We start from the raw sequence: 16,863 nt of genomic DNA, 5'->3' as shown, positions 1-16,863 counted from the left end.
TCTCTTATAAACTTTTTGATTTAAAGTCTATTTTGTCTGATATTAGTACCCCTGTCCTTACTCTCTTTTGGTTACTATTTGCACAAAATGTTTTCCCCATCCTTTCACTTTTGATCTGTTTATGTTGTTGGATCTAAAGTGAGTCTCTTGTAGACAGCATATAGTTGGACCATGTATTTTTATTAATTCATCTAATCTCTTTTGATTAAAGAGTTTAATCTGGTTGCATGTAAAATAGTTACTAATAAGGACTGTTACTGATAAGGAGGAACTTACCCTTTCATTTTGCTATTTGTTTTCTATATGCCTTACAACTTATTTGCATCTCATTTCTTGCATTAGTGTCTTCTTTCATTTTTTGTCTTCTCATCTCTCTCTCTCTCTTTCTCTCTCTCTCTCTTTTTCTTCCTTATGAGACTTCCATATTATGTGTATTGGTCCACATGATGTTGTACTTAGGCTCTATTTACTTTTTTTTTTTTTTTTTTTTGACAGGCAGAGTGGACAGTGAGAGAGAGAGACAGAGAGAAAGGTCTTCCTTTTACCGTTGGTTCACCCTCCAATGGCCGCTGCGGCCGGCGCGCCGTGCTGGTCCGAAGGCAGGAGCCAGGTGCTTCTCCTGGTCTCCCATGCAGGTGCAGGGCCCAAGCACTTGGGCCATCCTCCACTGCATTCCCGGGCCATAGCAGAGAGCTGGCCTGGAAGAGGGGCAACTGGGACAGAATCCGGCGCCCCGACCGGGACTAGAACCCGGTGTGCCTGCACCTCAAGGTGGAGGATTAGTCTGTTGAGCCACGGCGCCGGCCTCTATTTACTTTTCTTCCATCTTTTTTTTAGTCATATTTTTATTCGAAATGATTGCAATAGTCTAGAAGGACAACAGCAGGCACTCAGAACAATGTGCTTAACTGGAAAGTAAAAGTAATTGGTTCACAAGAGAGCACACCATGGGGCGGGAGCCCCGGCCCTCTGACAATGGTTACGCCTAAGAAAGCCTAAAAGTAGCCAACATCCTTCTGACACACAGTTTGGATGTGCAGCATCTAGAGAGTAACATAAAAGGCAAGAAGAAGAAAGGAAGGAGAAAGGAAAGGAAAGGAAAGAAAAATTCACAAAATCCCAAACCTCAGAAATTGATATTCACTTGAGGACACAGGGGTGAGGACTTTTGGTAGCAAAATTATCACAGTTCAGGCCACCGCCGCGGCTCACTAGGCTAATGCTCCGCCTGTGGTGCAGGCACACCGGGTTCTAGTCCCGGTCGGGGCGCCGGATTCTGTCCCGGTTGCCCCTCTTCCAGGCCAGCTCTCTGCTGTGGCCTGGGAGTGCAGTGGAGGATGGCCCAGGTGCTTGGGCCCTGCACCCCATGGGAGACCAGGAGAAGCACCTGGCTCCTGGCTCCTGCCATCGGATCAGCGCGGTGCGCCGGCCGCAGCGCACCAGCCGTGGCGGCCATTGGAGGGTGAACCAACAGCAAAGGAAGACCTTTCTCTCTGTGTCTCTCTCTCACTGTCCACTCTGCCTGTCAAAATAAAAAAAAAAAATTATCACAGTTCTTAAGGGAGTCTTCAAAAGAACTTCCTGAATTCAAAAGCTAAAACAAACAAACAAAGAAAAACCCAAAGAGGGGGCAGTTGCACTGGCTTAGAAGAGCTGCCGCTGTCCCGTGGATGACAATAGTCCTGTTTCCCAAACACAGTGAGAACCGGGAACCCGCTGCACCCGAAGGCTGGGGCTGACTGGTGGCGCCGTCATCACTGACTGTACAAGGATACGCCGGGTCGCCTCATCACCGACAGTGGAAGCCACAGCTACTGCTCCTCCTGGCTGATACTGAGGTTGCCTTTCTGCACCTCGAGCTCCTCGGCACTGACCACTGAATGGTCGATGGCCACGTATTTGGTTCCGTGGAACTGCAGCAAATGTATCTGTATGTAAATTCACCTCTGCACTTCTGCACAAGTATCCAAATTGCCTCCTGTGTGTGTGTGTGTGTGTGTGTTTTAAAGATTTATTTATTTATTTGAAAGTCGGAGTTACACAGAAAGAGGAGAGGCAGAGAGAGAGGTCTTCCATCTGCTGGTTCACTCCCAATTGGCCACAATGGCCGGAGCTGGGCCCATCTGAAGTCAGGAGCCAGGAGCTTCTTCCAGGTCTCCCACGCGGGTGTAGGGGCCCCTGGACTTGGGGCATCTTCCACTGCTTTTCCAGGCGATAGCAGAGAGTAGAATTGGAAGTGGAGCAGGAGGGACTCAAACTGGTGCCCATATGGGACGCCGGTGCTGCCGGTGGCAGCTTTACCTGTTGTGCCACAGCACCGGCCCCTGTCTTTGCCTCCTGTTTTAAGGTGAGCTCTCCCAGCATTAGGATACTGTATGTACATTTCTTCCTTAGCTTTAGTTAAAAGTGCACTCTGATCAAACACATCCATAATGGTTACAGGGATGTCCTGAATTTTATGAGGTTTCACATAAGCATTTTTTTTGACAATTCAGGGTAAGTCTGGAAATCAGTTCACTCCAACCCAATCTTTCCAGACTGTCCACCATGAATTCAATTGTGTTAGCCATCATAGGGTCCTCTGGGCCAGAAGAAAAGTTTCCAAGAGCTATTTTTTTTTTTTTTTAGCATAAATACTGGCATCAGCCAAAAGCCGTCTGCAATCCAAGTCTGGTTAAAGGTAGAGGTGTCACTGAAGGCATTGCAGAGGACTGGACTCTGGGGAGACTTGTGACTATAGTCAGCAAATTTCTGGGCCAAAAAGCCTCCCAAAGAAGCCCCCAAAAGATGAACTTTATCCAATTGTAAATGATCTAAAAGTTTTCTGAATCTATGACAAAATTCAAGACAGCCTCAATAAACTGGATACTGCAAACCTATAACCCGGTAATCCCATCCAGTCAAAGCCAAAATTGGCCAGAAAAATAACTCTGCAGTCCCTGATACTTCTAGAGCCTGCATCATAGAGCAACCAGATCTTTCTGTCATTATCATCCATGATAATCTTTGAAAGGGGAACTGTACTTCTAAACCAGCTATAATCAGGAGAGACTTCAATCTCTCCCATGATCAGCTGAAATGGAGGTGAACCTTGCCCTGGCTGCCCCCATGTCCCTTGCCTTCCTCCCCTAGGCAGCTTCTCGTTCCAGTACTGGGGCGGGCAATGGAGGCGGCTGGGCCTGGGAGGGGGCCAGCGGCGGGAGCACTAGGGACCCACAGGGGCAGCCGGCAGCAGGGGCGCGTGCAGGAGCCCATCTTCTTTCCATCTGGTCTTCAGATTCAGTAATTTTCATTTTCCTCCTTCAAGTTCGCTGATTATTCTGGCCACTCAAAGCTGTCTTTGAAACCTTCTAGTCAACTTTTCAGTTCAGTTGTTGTACTTTGCAGCTCCAGAATTTCTTTTTGGTTTCCTTTATTTTCTATCTCTTTATTGATACTTCTATTTATGCATTATTGTCTTGATTTTCTCTAAGGGATTTTTGATCACCTTAAAGGCAAGTTTTAAATTGTCTATCTAGTTGTTCAATCAAGTGTTTCTGAGAGACAGTGTGTTTATTTTCATTTCTTGAATGGATCATATTTCCTGTGTTTTTGTTTTTTTGCATGCCTTATTTGAAAATTGGACATTTGAATCTAATAATGTAGCAACTCTGGAGATCTGATTCTCCTTTTTTGAGATTTGCTGTTTTTTGGTTACTTTGTAAAATATTTATTTATTTATTTGAAAGTCAGTTACAGAGAGGCAGAGGCAGAGAGAGAGAGAGAGAGAGAGAGAGAGAGAGGTCTTCCGTCTGCTGGTTCACTCTCCAGATGGCTGCAATGGCTGGAACTGTGCCAATCCGAAGCCAGGAGCCAGAAGCGTCTTCTGAGTCTCCCAAGTGGGTGCAAGGGCCCAAGCATTTGGGCCATCTTTTACTGCATTCCCAGGCCATATAGCAGAGAACTGGATCAGAAGTGGAACAGCTGGGACTTGAACCGGTGTCCATATGGGATGCTGGTACTGCAGGTGGCAGCTTTACTCACTACACCACAGTGCTGGTCCCTTGTTACTGTTTAATTTAATTTTTTTAATTTTTTTTTTGACAGGCAGAGTGGACAGTGAGAGAGAGAGACAGAGAGAAAGGTCTTCCTTTGCCGTTGGTTCACCCTCCAATGGCCGCCGCGGCTGGCATGCTGCGGCTGGTGCACCGCGCTGATCTGATGGCAGGAGCCAGGAGCCAGGTGCTTCTCCTGGTCTCCCATGGGGTGCAGGGCCCAAGCACCTGGGCCATCCTCCACTGCACTCCCTGGCCACAGCAGAGAGCTGGCCTGGAAGAGGGGCAACCGGGACAGAATCCGGCGCCCCGACCGGGACTAGAACCCGGTGTGCCTGCACCACAGGCGGAGCATTAGCCTAGTGAGCCGCAGCGCTGGCCCCCTTGTTACTGTTTAAAAAACCAATTCTATTTATTTATTTGAGAGGGAGAGAGGGCAGGAGGGAGAGCAGGGAGAGAGTGAAGGAGAGCTTGAGGGAGCTTCCCTGCTGGTTTACTCCCCAGATGCCCACGATAGCCTGAGGGCTGAAGCTTGGAGCCAGGAACAGAATCCAGGACTTCTGTATAAGCAACAGGAATCCAACTACTTGAGCCATTGCTGCTGTCTCCTAGGGTCTGCATAAACAGGAAACTGGAATCAGGAGCTGGAGACAGGAACTGAATCCAGGCACTGCGATGTAGGATGTGGTTGTCCTAACTGGCATCTTAAACACTAGGTGAAATGCCCACTTCTGTGACTGTTTTGTTTATTTTATTTTTTTAATTTTTGAGGGGTTGGCACTGTGGTATAGTAGGCTAAGATTCCACCCATGGTGCTGGCATCCCATATGGACATTAGTTTGTGTCCCGGCTGCTCCACTTCCTATTCAGCTCTCTGCTATGGCCTGGGAAAGCAGTAGAAGATGGCTCAAGTTCTTGGGCCCCTGCACAGTCCCCCCCACCAACCCCACCCCCACCCTGATGGGGAGAACTGGAAGAAGCTCTTGGCTCCTGGCTTCAGATTGGCCCAGCTCTGGCCATTGCAGTCATTTGGGAAGTCAAACAGTGGATGGAAGACCTTTTTCTCTGTCTCTCCCTCTCTCTGTAACTCTACCTCTCAAATGATAAATAAATCTTTTTAAAAATTTTTTTGAATGTTTCAGACTATCTCTGTGCCTAGGATCAGCCTGAAATATAAACTTAAGGTCTTCATAGATCTTTCTGAGCCTTCCCCTCAGCATGCACATTTTCTTTAGATTATTAGACTGACACGCTACCTACTGTGTTAACAAGGCTTCTTGCACAGTCACTTTCTAATTTCTCCTACATATGAAATTCTCTTTGAATATCCTGGATTTTTAATGTCTAGATCCCCGAAGAGAAAAATGAAGTGTGGAGGGAAAAAGGGCACTGACCCTTTAAGTCTCACGGAATTTACTTCAACCAGAGGTTGAGGTTTACAACAACTTGGGGTGGTGGTAGGTTCAACAACAGTGGCCACCCCGCCCCAAAGTGTACTTCTGTGATCAGAAGCAGCAGCCACCGATTGGAACATAGATCAGAGCTCAATTAGAACCACGTCTTTTTTGCCAAAACTTGCTCACATAAGCTGTGTGGGTTGCTCTGGGAACATGTGCATAGTTGCCTTGCTACAGGATTAAGGGTCTGAGATGGAGAGCTGATACTTTTCTTCTTTTTCAACTTTTATTTAATAAGTATAAGTTTCCAAAGTACAACTTTTGAATTATAGTGGCTTTTTCCCCCTTAACTTCCCTCCCACCCACAATCATCCCATCTCCTACTCCCTCTCCCATCCCATTCTTCATCAAAATTCATTTTTAATTATCTTTATAAACAGAAGATCAACTTAGTATATACTAAGTAAAGATTTCAACAGACTGCACCCACACAGGCACACGAAGTATAGAGTACTGTTTGAGTAGTAGTTTTACCATTAATTCGCATAGTACAGCACATTAAGGACAGAGATCCTACATGGGGAGCAGGTGCACAGTGACTCCCGTTGTTGATTTAACAATTGACACTTATTTATGATGTCAGTAATCACCCGAGGCTCTTGTCATGAGCTGCCAAGGCTATGGAAGCCTCTTGAGTTCACCAACTCTGATCTTATTTAGACAAGGCCATATTCAAAGTGGAAGTTCTCTCCTCCCTTTGGAGAAAGGTACCTCCTTCTTTGATGGCCTGTTCTTTCTGCTGGTATCTCACTCACAAAGATCTTTCATTTAGGTCATTTTTTTTTGGCCACAGTGTCTTGGCTTTCCATACCTGCGAAACTTTCATGGGCTTTTTAGCTAGATCCGAATGCCTTAAGGGCTGATTCTGAGGCCAGAGTGCTGTTTAGGGCATTTGCCATTCTATGAGTCTGCTGTGTATCTCGCTTCCCATGTTGGATCGTTCTCTCCTTTTTATTTCTATCAATTATTATTTGCAGACACTGGTTTTATTTATGTAATCCCTTTGACACTTAATTTTATCTTTTTGATCAATTATGAACTGAAACTGATCACTTTAACAGTTAAGATGGCATTGGTACATGCCACCTTGATGGGATTGAATTGGAATCCCCTGGCACGTTTCTAGCTCTACCATTAGGGGTAAGTCCAAGTGAGCATGTGCTGAACTGTACATCTCCTCCCTCTCTTATTCCCACTCATATTTAACAGGGATCACTTTTCAGTTAAATTTAAACACCTAAGAATAATTGTGTGTTAATTAAAGAGTTAAACCAATGGTATTAAGTGGAACAGAAAAATGCTTAAAGGAATAAAATAGTAAGTTGTTCCTGGACAGTCAGGACAAGGGCTGATCAAGACATTGTTTCTCATAGTGTCCATTTCACTTCTCTAGGTTTCCTTTTAAGTGCTCAGTTAGTTGTCACAGATCAGGGAGAACCTATGATATTCGTCCCTTTGGGACTCGCTTATTTCACTCAGCATGATGTTTTCCAGATTCCTCCATTTTGTTGCAAATGACCGGATTTCTTTCTTTCTTTCTTTTTTTTTTTACTGCTGTATAGTATTCTATAGAGTACATGTCCCACAATTTCTTTATCCAGTCTTCTGTTGATGGACATTTAGGTTGATTCCATGTCTATTGTGAATTGAGCTGCAATAAACATTGAGGTGCAGACAGAGAGCTGATACTTTTCTAGGAGTTGAAATTGACTAAAATTAGCCACAACTTACTGTCCAAGACCTCCCCCAGTAAGTTGCAATGTTGCAGTAGATTTTTAGAGCTCTAAAATAGTTGTATCAGGCTAATTCCATCAATGCTATTGTTGTCTAGGTGGGGAGATAGATCCTTTGTGCTACTTATTCTACCATAAATCAATTCTCTACAGTTGTTTTCATAAAGCAGTGCCCAATCTTTTATTATGCAATAGAGTTCATGGACAAGAAACCATGGTTTCTTGGTTTCCATGGTTCAGATGCAACTGATCCCATTCCTTAGCAGAATTTTACCCTTGATGCGTGGGGCTACCAAACACATTTTCTGTCACTATCAAGAGACCTACACTGTTTTGAGTCAGTGGTCTTTGCCTACTGCTCTATAGCACATGTAAGCCTAGAGAATAGTATATGTGATACAGTTGTTCTCAAATCTAGAACTTACCATTCTGATCCATTTTGATGGATCAGTAAGCAGAAGCAGAATAGCTTCTGGAAGTTACTGATAAATTTCCCCTAGAGTGTTGCTGGCATTATGAACATAGAGCTTGGTACTTTATTCCTATCCCTGCCAGTGGCATGGGAGTGCCATCTATGGGAGACAAAACTTTCAACTCTGTATATTAGTCCATTCAGACTGCTATTTAAAAAAAAAACTGTAAACCAGATAACTTATAAACAACAGAAACTTACTTCTTATATTCTGTAGGCTGAGAGGTCCAAGGTCAAAGTATCAGAACATTCATTGTCTGGTGAGACCTGTTTTGTGGTTCATAAATGGTGCCTTCACACTGTATTCAGTCATGGTAGAAAGGGTAAACAAGTTCCCTTAGGTCTTTTAGAAGGGCAAAAATCCCATTTCACTGGGCTAATTACTTCCCAAAAGGCCCTGCCTCCTAATGGCATTATTGTTGGCATTAAGATTTCAACATAAGAATTTTAGGAGTTCAAAAAGGTTCAGGCCTTAGCACCTTGTCCCTACCTTCTATTCCAATCCTTTCACTTATGTGAGCACTATGGGAAATGGAATCCTGAGAAAACCTAGAGTTTTGTTCCAGTATTCTTTCCAACCAATGGTTCTCAAGGGTTGAGCCAAACCTAGGGTTGGGCATGTTTGGATGTGTACCTATTCCAGAAACTATTTGAAGCTGCATCCTGAAGTATCTGAGTTAAAGTTAAAATCGAGGGGAGCTATGCTATAAAATCCAAATAGGTCCAGATGGGCAAAGATGATCACGTTATGAAGATAAACAGAGTAGAGGATGAGGAGAACCAATGCATGGGAAGGGTAGAAACAGATAGGGAAAGGAAGTCTGGAGAAAACCTTTGAACCAAAGTCCACATTTGTGGAGGCATTTTGTTTGGTGCCCATGGCCACTGATGGAGGTATGCTGACATCTAACAAAAAAATCCAAAGCAAAATGAATGTGCAGCTCTAGGTTTATTAATTCTACATCCTCATTATCTTGCAAATGTATCCACCTCTGTCTCCCATGCAGTTGGCTTTTAAGTCTGGGGGATTTTAGATCTCAAATATTTTTAAATCCATTTTTTGGTGACCAGAGTGTTTTATGTAAAACACAAATTTGATAGTTAAATTTTTAACTGATGTACTTCAATGTTTCTCTGCTTCCTGCAGGGTTAAATACTGTCTGAGGCAGCATATATGACAATTTACTCACATTTATGTTTTGCCTCTGCTTATTTTACCAAACTCATCTCTTTACCATGTTTCCCTTTCCTGTCTCACCACAGTGACTTACTGGTATTTCCTGAAATATACCTACATTCGTTCATGACTCAGTTCCTCTGAATATTGTCTGGCAAACTCATCCTAGTCCTCTATGACTTCCTGTCTCTCTGATGTCTCTACTAACCTGCCAAAGCAGAGAAACACCATTCACAGAGGACTTTCTTTGTCTTTGGCATATAGCTCCATTTTAGCAGCTACTGAAGTGAACTGTAATGATTTAAAAATCTAAGTGTTTCTAGAGAGCATAGGCTGTGTCTAATTAACATCTCTGCCTTCAGGGCCTGTCAAGGTTACTGACACATAGTAGGGGGTCAAGTTTCCTTTGAATATTCAAAATGCTTTAAATTTTTTTTAAAGATTTATTTATTTATTTGAAAGAGTTACACAGAGAGAGAAGGAGAGGCAGAGAGAGAGGGAGAGGTTTTCCATTTTCCATCTGCTGGCTCACCCCCCAGTTGGCTGCAATAGCTGCAGCTGTCCTATCCGAAGCCAGGAGCCAGGAGCTTCCTCCGGGTCTTCCCACGCGAGTGTAGGGGCCCAAGGATTTGGACTATCTTCTACTGCTTTCCTAGGCCACAACAGAGAGCTGGATCAGAAGTGCAGCAGCTGGGTCTTGAACTGGTGCTCATATGGGATGCTGGCACTGCAGACGGTGGCTTTACCTGCTATGCCACAGTGCTCGCCCCAAAATGCTTTAAATATTTTGCGGAAAAATTTGAGAAACTTGTCAACCAAATCATGTTGTTGATAATAACTTTTGATCTATGATTTGTGTCTGAAGTAATGATATTAATTCCTTTATTGATTCCAAAAGTATTTATTGAATATCTACCCTAAGCCAGGCAACTACAATAATTAAAACCAGATATGTGCTTTACCGTTCTCATGGAGTTGAAAATTATTGAAGAAATTGTTACAATGTATAAATTATTTTATTTTTTAAAAAGATTTATTTATTTATTTGAAAGCCAGAGTTACAGAGGGAGGTAGAGCCAGAAAGAGAGCTCTTCTATTCTGCTGATTCACTCCCCAGGTGACTGCAACAGCCAGAGCTGAGCTGATTTGAAGCCAGCAGTTTCTTTGGGATCTCCCACATGGGTGCGGGGACCCAAGGAGTTGGGCCATCTTCCACTGCTTTGCCAGGCCTTAGCAGAGACCTGCATTGGAAGTGAAGTAGCCAGGACTTGAACCAGTGCCCATATGGGATGCTGGTGCTGCAGGCTGGGGCTTTAACCTGCTATGCCACAGCTCTGGCCCCATGAATTATTTTTTTAAAAAGCTTTGCTTTTTACTTGAAAAGCAGAGACACAGATAGTTTTTTTTTAAAGATTTATTTATTTATTTAGAAAATCAGAATTACAAAGAGAGAAACAGAAACAGAAATAGAGAACTTCTATGCCGATTCACTCCCCAGCAATGGCCTGTGCTGGGCCAGGCCAAAGCCAGGCTGAAGTCAGGAGCTTCATCGGGGTCTCCCACGTGGATGGCAAGGGCCCAAACACTCAGGTCATCTTTCGCTGCTTTTCCCAGGCAGGCCATTAACAAGGATCTGGAGCAGAAGTGGAGTGGCTGGACTCAAACCAGAAACTCAATATGGGATGAGGGCAATCCAACTGTCAACTTAACCGCTGCACTAAGTGTCCGCCCTCACTTCTGTGAATTATTAAATAAAACATGTTTTGGTTTTGATCAATTATGTCAGCCTGGGATTGTCCTTAACACAACAGGACTTTCAGAAATGCAAGGTTGAATGCTTGTTGGGCTATTTTCATTTCTCACGCACTGCATGTTTGCCTATTGTTCTGCAACACAGAAAGCCATGTTGGTTGATAAATACAACAAATTAATAAACAAACATGTAAAATAGTTGAAAGTCTTATTTTAATACAAGCAAACCATTGTCTTCAGAAATTTGTAGAAGTCAGGGACACATCAGTGACTTTACCGCTTAACAAGGGCTTTAGAATTTATAGTGGTGTTCCATTTTGCTTGTAGGAAAACCCAAAGACTGTAGGGGGAGTGTTCTTCAAGAATCAACAAAACAGGATCACCTTTTTAGGCTGGAAGAATCACCTTTATGCAGTGAGAGGTCATTAATGTACCCAAGCAAATAAAGGCCCTAGCCTCTCTACTAAGAGCCAATAAAACACAATGTCTACCTCGCGCAGTGTGATTAGAGGAATGAAAGAATTTGCCAGGTCTTGGTATTTGAAAATGGAAAGGGAAAACAAACAAACAAGAAACATCACGCAGCTCCTATGAAAATTTGATACCAGAAAGTTTAAACAAACTCAAACCAGGTACCTACAATTCCTACCATCCTGGTTTCTGCTTCTCATTTGGGGTTAAAAACAAGAACGGATTGGAGTCAAGGACAGTAGTGAGTTTGGTCCAATCAAAGGCCTAACAGCCAGCATTACAGGGGACAGATACTCTTTTTTAACTGTTGCCTAAGATAGGGGCTTATCTTTATTGATTTAGCTGTACTGTTTTCTGTAGCCCCTCAGCTGGAGGTGGTTACTAACTGGGAAATGCTGCAGAACAAGGAAGCAATCTTCGTTTTGCTGGGGCAGAGACATGCTGCTACAAGGTTTAAACTTTAAAATCCTCATTGTGATAAAGTGATAAGAAACAAGGTACAAGACAAAGTAAAGTTGCCATTTCAGCTTGAGTTCAAAGTACTAGCAATCTCATAAATTGAAGCTATTGCTTTGGGATGAGAGCTTTGAAAAAATAAGTTCTATGAAATTTATAATGCAAATTTATCAATCAATATACTAATACTTTTCCCCTCTCTGGAGGTGTCAAAGAAGATGGACATTTTTCTTTATCATCATTTAAAAATAAGAATTATAGGCCAGGTGAAGCTTTCAAGATGTCTGGGTTCCTTCAGAGACTTAGAAAACGAAGAAATAGGGAGTGAATAAAACTGCACATTATTTCATAACTTTTACCAGTTGTAGACAGAAATCTACTTTGGCCTTCTAATAGACTAGTTTTCCAGACTATCTTATGGAGCCATTGTCCTAGCCATTGTATGAGACCTCAGAAAAGCTAGCATAGGGATGCATTTTTGTCTACAAACTTTAGTGTAAAATAACCAAAAAGTACAAAACTTTGGGGTTCTCTCATTCAACAGCAGTAAATATCTACATACAAAGGGACATTATTTTTTCTCAAAGCCGAACTCTGTCCATTTCCTGAATTCACTTTACCATTGTGATTTGGTTGCTGGTTTTAGTTGGGCAGAGTCGCAAGTGCGATGAAGGACGGGGGCTCTTGTACTGGTTTGGTGGCCAGGCGAGGTTACCAAGAGGCTCATTCTGGCTCTAGAAAGGAAAGCAGGTCATCCTGACTCCCTGGAACTGGGTCAGCCCCACTCTCTGGAACCAGGAGTGGGTCATCTCCACTCCCTGGCGAGGAAGGAAGGCTGTCATTGCCAAGGTCTCTGCCACCTGCGACTCTGGACTTGATTGTCCCCATCAGACCTTCCAAAGATCTGAACGTGGCTGACTTCTTCACGTCTCCAAGCCTCCTGCAGATGGCAGAGCCCACGGTGGACAGGGCGGCTGATGTCTTCTGTTTCATGTAAGTGTTGGAGACCTGAATATCATGCCAGCTCTTGGACAGATTCTGTTTCAACCCCACCAAAGCCGTGCAGCCCAACCTTCTTTTGAGCTCCCCACAGCGTTTCTCTTTGGCGGCCAGCACCTGGCGTAGCGTTACGATTTCCTCCTCCAATTTGGTGAGCTCGGATTTGAGCTCCATTTGCTCGGCTTCGGTCAGATGCTCAGGTTCAGAAGTTGTCCGGGATTCATATGCACCCAGAGAGGTCTTTGTCATGGCACTGGACATGGACTGGGAAAGAAAATCTTCATTAAGAGAGTTCAGATCCAATTCTTGATAGAGAGAATCGAATTCTTGGCTGGTGGATAAATAATCTTTTCCGACAGAGTCAAAATCTTGGCCTGCCGCCTGAGAATCTTGGCTGGTGATGCTGTACATTAGGCGAGACGGATCCATTTCTTAGCCGGTAAAACTGACGCCTTGCTGGGGCGCCGGTGTCCCAACCTGGGGCAGAGTACACTGCGGGCGGGGATGTACTTCCGGGTAGAAGAGGGTGAGGGTCAGATGGGGTGGGACTTCCGGCCCCAAAGGGCCGCTGCGGATTTCCTGCTCAGCACAGATGCTACCCATGTTCCTGGCAGTGTTTCGGCATCACAACGACCAAGTGAGGTAGGTGGTGTCGCAAGAGGAAAGGAATTTATCCCGCAGCCGTGGTGGGTAACAAGGTCTGTCCTTCATACTAAATTATCTGGCAACTCATTTTACCTCATTAGCAGTTTTCAAGCCCTTGAAAGTAGGTTGAACCTTTGTGCTTAAAATTTTTTAAAAGGCCCAGTGTGTAAAGTAAACCACTACTACAGAATCAGTTGGGGAGTTCAGGACTCCTAGGGTTATCCCCTGCCCCATCTCTCCATCCCAGGTTTCCACAGGTGCCTGGAGAAACTCCTAGCACGATTCCGAAATCCGGGTTTGAAGGCTCCATGGAACTCAGAGTCCAGTAGCAACTAAAATGATCCCAATGGAGTATCAGCAGTGCCAGAGACCTTGAACAGGAGTACTTGAAAGGGGGTCTAAATCAGTCACAACTGCCCGTTATTTTTGGGAGGGTGTAGTGGTGCGAGTAGCTTTTTGTAATTTAAATCTAATAAAAAAGGCTGTTGTTCTTTGATAATTTAGGGGAGAAGGGATATATGCAAAAGGGTAGAGTATGGGTTTTCAATCCTGCAGTTGCACTGTGTTTTTTCTCCCTGCACTCACATTTCTGAAAGCATATCTGGCCACATTTATGGTAGCCTGTTGTGTGAGGTGGTCTGCCTAGCAAAGGAGAATCAGTTAAATAGGATCTATCAGAGTATCAACCCACTATGTCCTCCAATATTGTGTTAAAATATTTATGTTTGGCCGGCACTGTGGCTCTCTAGGCTAATCCTTTGCCTGTGGCGCCGGCACTCTGGGTTCTAGTCCCGGTCAGGGCTCCAGATCCTGTCCTGGTTGCCCCTCTTCCAGGCCAGCTCTCTGTTGTGGCCCAGGGGTGCAGTGGAGGATGGCCCAAGTGCTTGGGCCCTGCACCCGCATGGGAGACCAGGAAAAGCACCTGGCTCCTGCCATCGGATCAGCCTGGTGTGCCGGCCGCAGCGGCCATTGGAGGGTGAACCAACGGAAAAAGGAGGACCTTTCTCTCTGTCTCTCTCTCTCACTGTCCACTCTGCCTGTAATAAATAAATAAATAAATAAATGTTTATTTGAAAAGCAGATCAACCGTGGGGAGAGGGGAAAGAGAGAGAGAGAGCAAGTGAACCAGTGGCTGGATTTTCCATCTATTGGGTTACTCTCCAAATGGCCAGAACAGTGAGATGTCAAGAAGGTCAAAGCCAGGATCCAGCAACTCTATCCTGATCTGCTACATGAGTGGCAGGAGCCCAAACACTTGGACCATCTTCGATTAGAAGTAAAAGACCCAGGACTTGAACTGGCACTCTGATAAGAGATGTCAACATGGCAAGTGGAGGCTTAATCCTTGCACCACAATGCAAGCCTCCACAGCTCTAAATTCTATCCAGAGCTCAGAATCTCTGCTCAGCTCAGGTACTGCTCATGTACAATTTACATAGCAGAGAAATCAAAACATCAATTCAGTAAGCACATATTGTTACTATCTGGCTGCCCATTCCCACGGAATACCCTGGAGCAAATCTTAGATTCTAGTGAACTTTTGGTAGCATGTAAATGTGGAACATGATCTGATTCTCCATAAATTGCAGCTATTTCCCATACTTCTGTCTGTGTGGCCATGATAAAATACTCAGCTATTCAGTCCTCCTTTGGATTTACATTCGGTAACCCTTTCACAAAATTCAATAGTGTTGTTATTATCTTGGCCCTGAAATGTGTGCTTCTTTAGGTTAAGAAATGAGGTTTGTTCTTGCTGGAAACATGAAAGCTGGTGAGCGATGTGGCAATGTATACAAAGGCCTGTAAAAGGCAGCAAGGACTTCCTAAAAAGCATTTTCATTTTGTTCCAGAGGGCAAAGTTCTCCACCATTGCCTGTGGAAATGTTGGTGGTTTCAGGAATACTTCCAGACTCTGAAATAGGTATCTTTCAAAACTGAGAGTGGAGTGTAAAGAAATCATCCCTAAGCAAAGCCAGATAACATGAAATCAAGATGATTAACATGGAACACACTTTTCCATTTTAAGTTGAGATTCTTGGTCAACAGATCTGAGTTGCACTTGATTTTCCTTCTCTGGATTGTTTAAGCTACCAATATTGTTGCCTGTTTTCTTCTTTATATGCTTCCTGCCTTCCAATTCAAAATATGAAATCCTTTGTTAAACTTTGATTTCTTTAATGGAATAATGGTTTTCCTTATAGCAAAACTGAACTGACTTCTTTCAAAAACTTAACTTCCAAATCCCAAATCAAGCCATGGCCTCTGGAAGGGAGGTTCCTAGTTGGCAGTGATCTGACCTCCTGAGTAAACCTGTATAAATAAGTAGCACAATGGAACTATCTATTTTATTAGGCTTGTGCATAATCACATATAAAGCATTTTTTTATGTATTTTTAATTTAATTTATAATGATTCTAACCTACTGGTTGTAAAAGCTATCCTTTTAAGGTATAAAATACTAAATTATGATCCTGTCATTTTAAAATTTCACCTCTCTAAATCAGACAATTAAATAAAACCGTATTATATAGAAAGGCTCACAAAACGGTTATCTAAAACTGAAAGCTTTTTGTCGTTATTTAAACACTAAAAAGCAACCAAAATGTTTGATTCATGAACCTATGAAGAAGGAATTGTGAATTATTTGTAATCCTATGGTGGTTTGCTATCTTTTGTTTTCAAGGAAGACATTATTGACTTTTATAGTAAAGCATACACTTCGAAACATTTCTCTGGTAAAGTGACAAATTTATGTCAGTCCCTTGTAAACAAAGGAAAGTGGTATAACAAAATTATGTTTTGACATATCAAAGCCTGTACATGTTGTTTTAAAAATAAATTCTTGAAACTTAAATATAAAAGAAAGACATGCCCTTTACAAGGACTGGGCTGTTGGGATGGAAGAAGTGAGATTATCTTAACTGATACTCAAGTCTGGAAATGACTAGATTTCTACCACTGCCAATAAATTTAATATTAGATTTCTTCGATTATAAATGATCAATAGGGTGACTTCTGATTACGTTGACTCATAAAATGATCAACATTGGTGATTCAGATTGCCTCTAAAGAACACACAACTTATCCTGTAGTCTGGTCATTTGTACTGCTAGATTAACCATAGTGAGTTTTCTAGGGCTTTGTTTCTATTATTACAGAACCACTGCTATAAACATTTTGTTCATTTTAGCTGAATAACAAGAAAAATGTTTAAATATTTGATTGAGTCTGAAAATAAGGAATATAGTTGCAACCCTGATCCAGTCGTAATGTTTTAAGAGCAGGAGGGGAAAATTAGTAGTTGGGCTTTTCTTGTAGAAAGGCAATGTATTGTATTTGATTTTCATTTGCAAGTTACTACTCTCGCATCATAGCTTACTGCCATCAATAATATAGGTAGTGAGTTATCTTCCCATAGGTATCCTCCAGCATGAACAAGAATGTTGGCTTTAGTTTACAGCTACAAGCATTACCACTGTCGGTTCTTGTATTTCAGCAGTTAAGTTGATCTTCATTTAAGACCAGTATGACATTTTTTTCAGCAACTCTTTTATTTGGACTAATTAACTTTAAAAAAATATTTATTAGCTGTCACTGTGGCTCACTAGGCTAATCCTCCGCCTGTGGCACCGGCACACAGGGTTCTAGCCCCGGTCGGTGTGCCAGA

The 16,863-nt window shown here is 43.0% G+C and overlaps 1 protein-coding gene and 1 pseudogene across 1 annotated transcript; both read right to left on the bottom strand.

Annotated features, from left to right (window-relative positions):
- Positions 1 to 1,509: 1,509 nt before the first annotated feature.
- LOC100344199 (maspardin-like) lies at positions 1,510 to 3,732 on the bottom strand (annotated as a pseudogene).
- A 6,540-nt stretch (positions 3,733 to 10,272) lies between these two features.
- On the bottom strand, positions 10,273 to 13,042 carry TPD52L3 (TPD52 like 3). Its single transcript, XM_002707998.4, has one exon. It carries the CDS (start codon positions 12,978 to 12,980, stop codon positions 12,276 to 12,278), a length of 705 nt encoding a protein of 234 aa, XP_002708044.1. The 5' UTR covers positions 12,981 to 13,042; the 3' UTR covers positions 10,273 to 12,275.
- Positions 13,043 to 16,863: the final 3,821 nt, after the last annotated feature.

This window comes from Oryctolagus cuniculus, chromosome 1 (genome assembly GCF_964237555.1).
Source record: "Oryctolagus cuniculus chromosome 1, mOryCun1.1, whole genome shotgun sequence".
Classification (NCBI taxonomy): domain Eukaryota; kingdom Metazoa; phylum Chordata; class Mammalia; order Lagomorpha; family Leporidae; genus Oryctolagus; species Oryctolagus cuniculus.
Note: the sequence above shows the minus strand (reverse complement) of the source record. Positions and strands in the feature narration are given on the sequence as shown.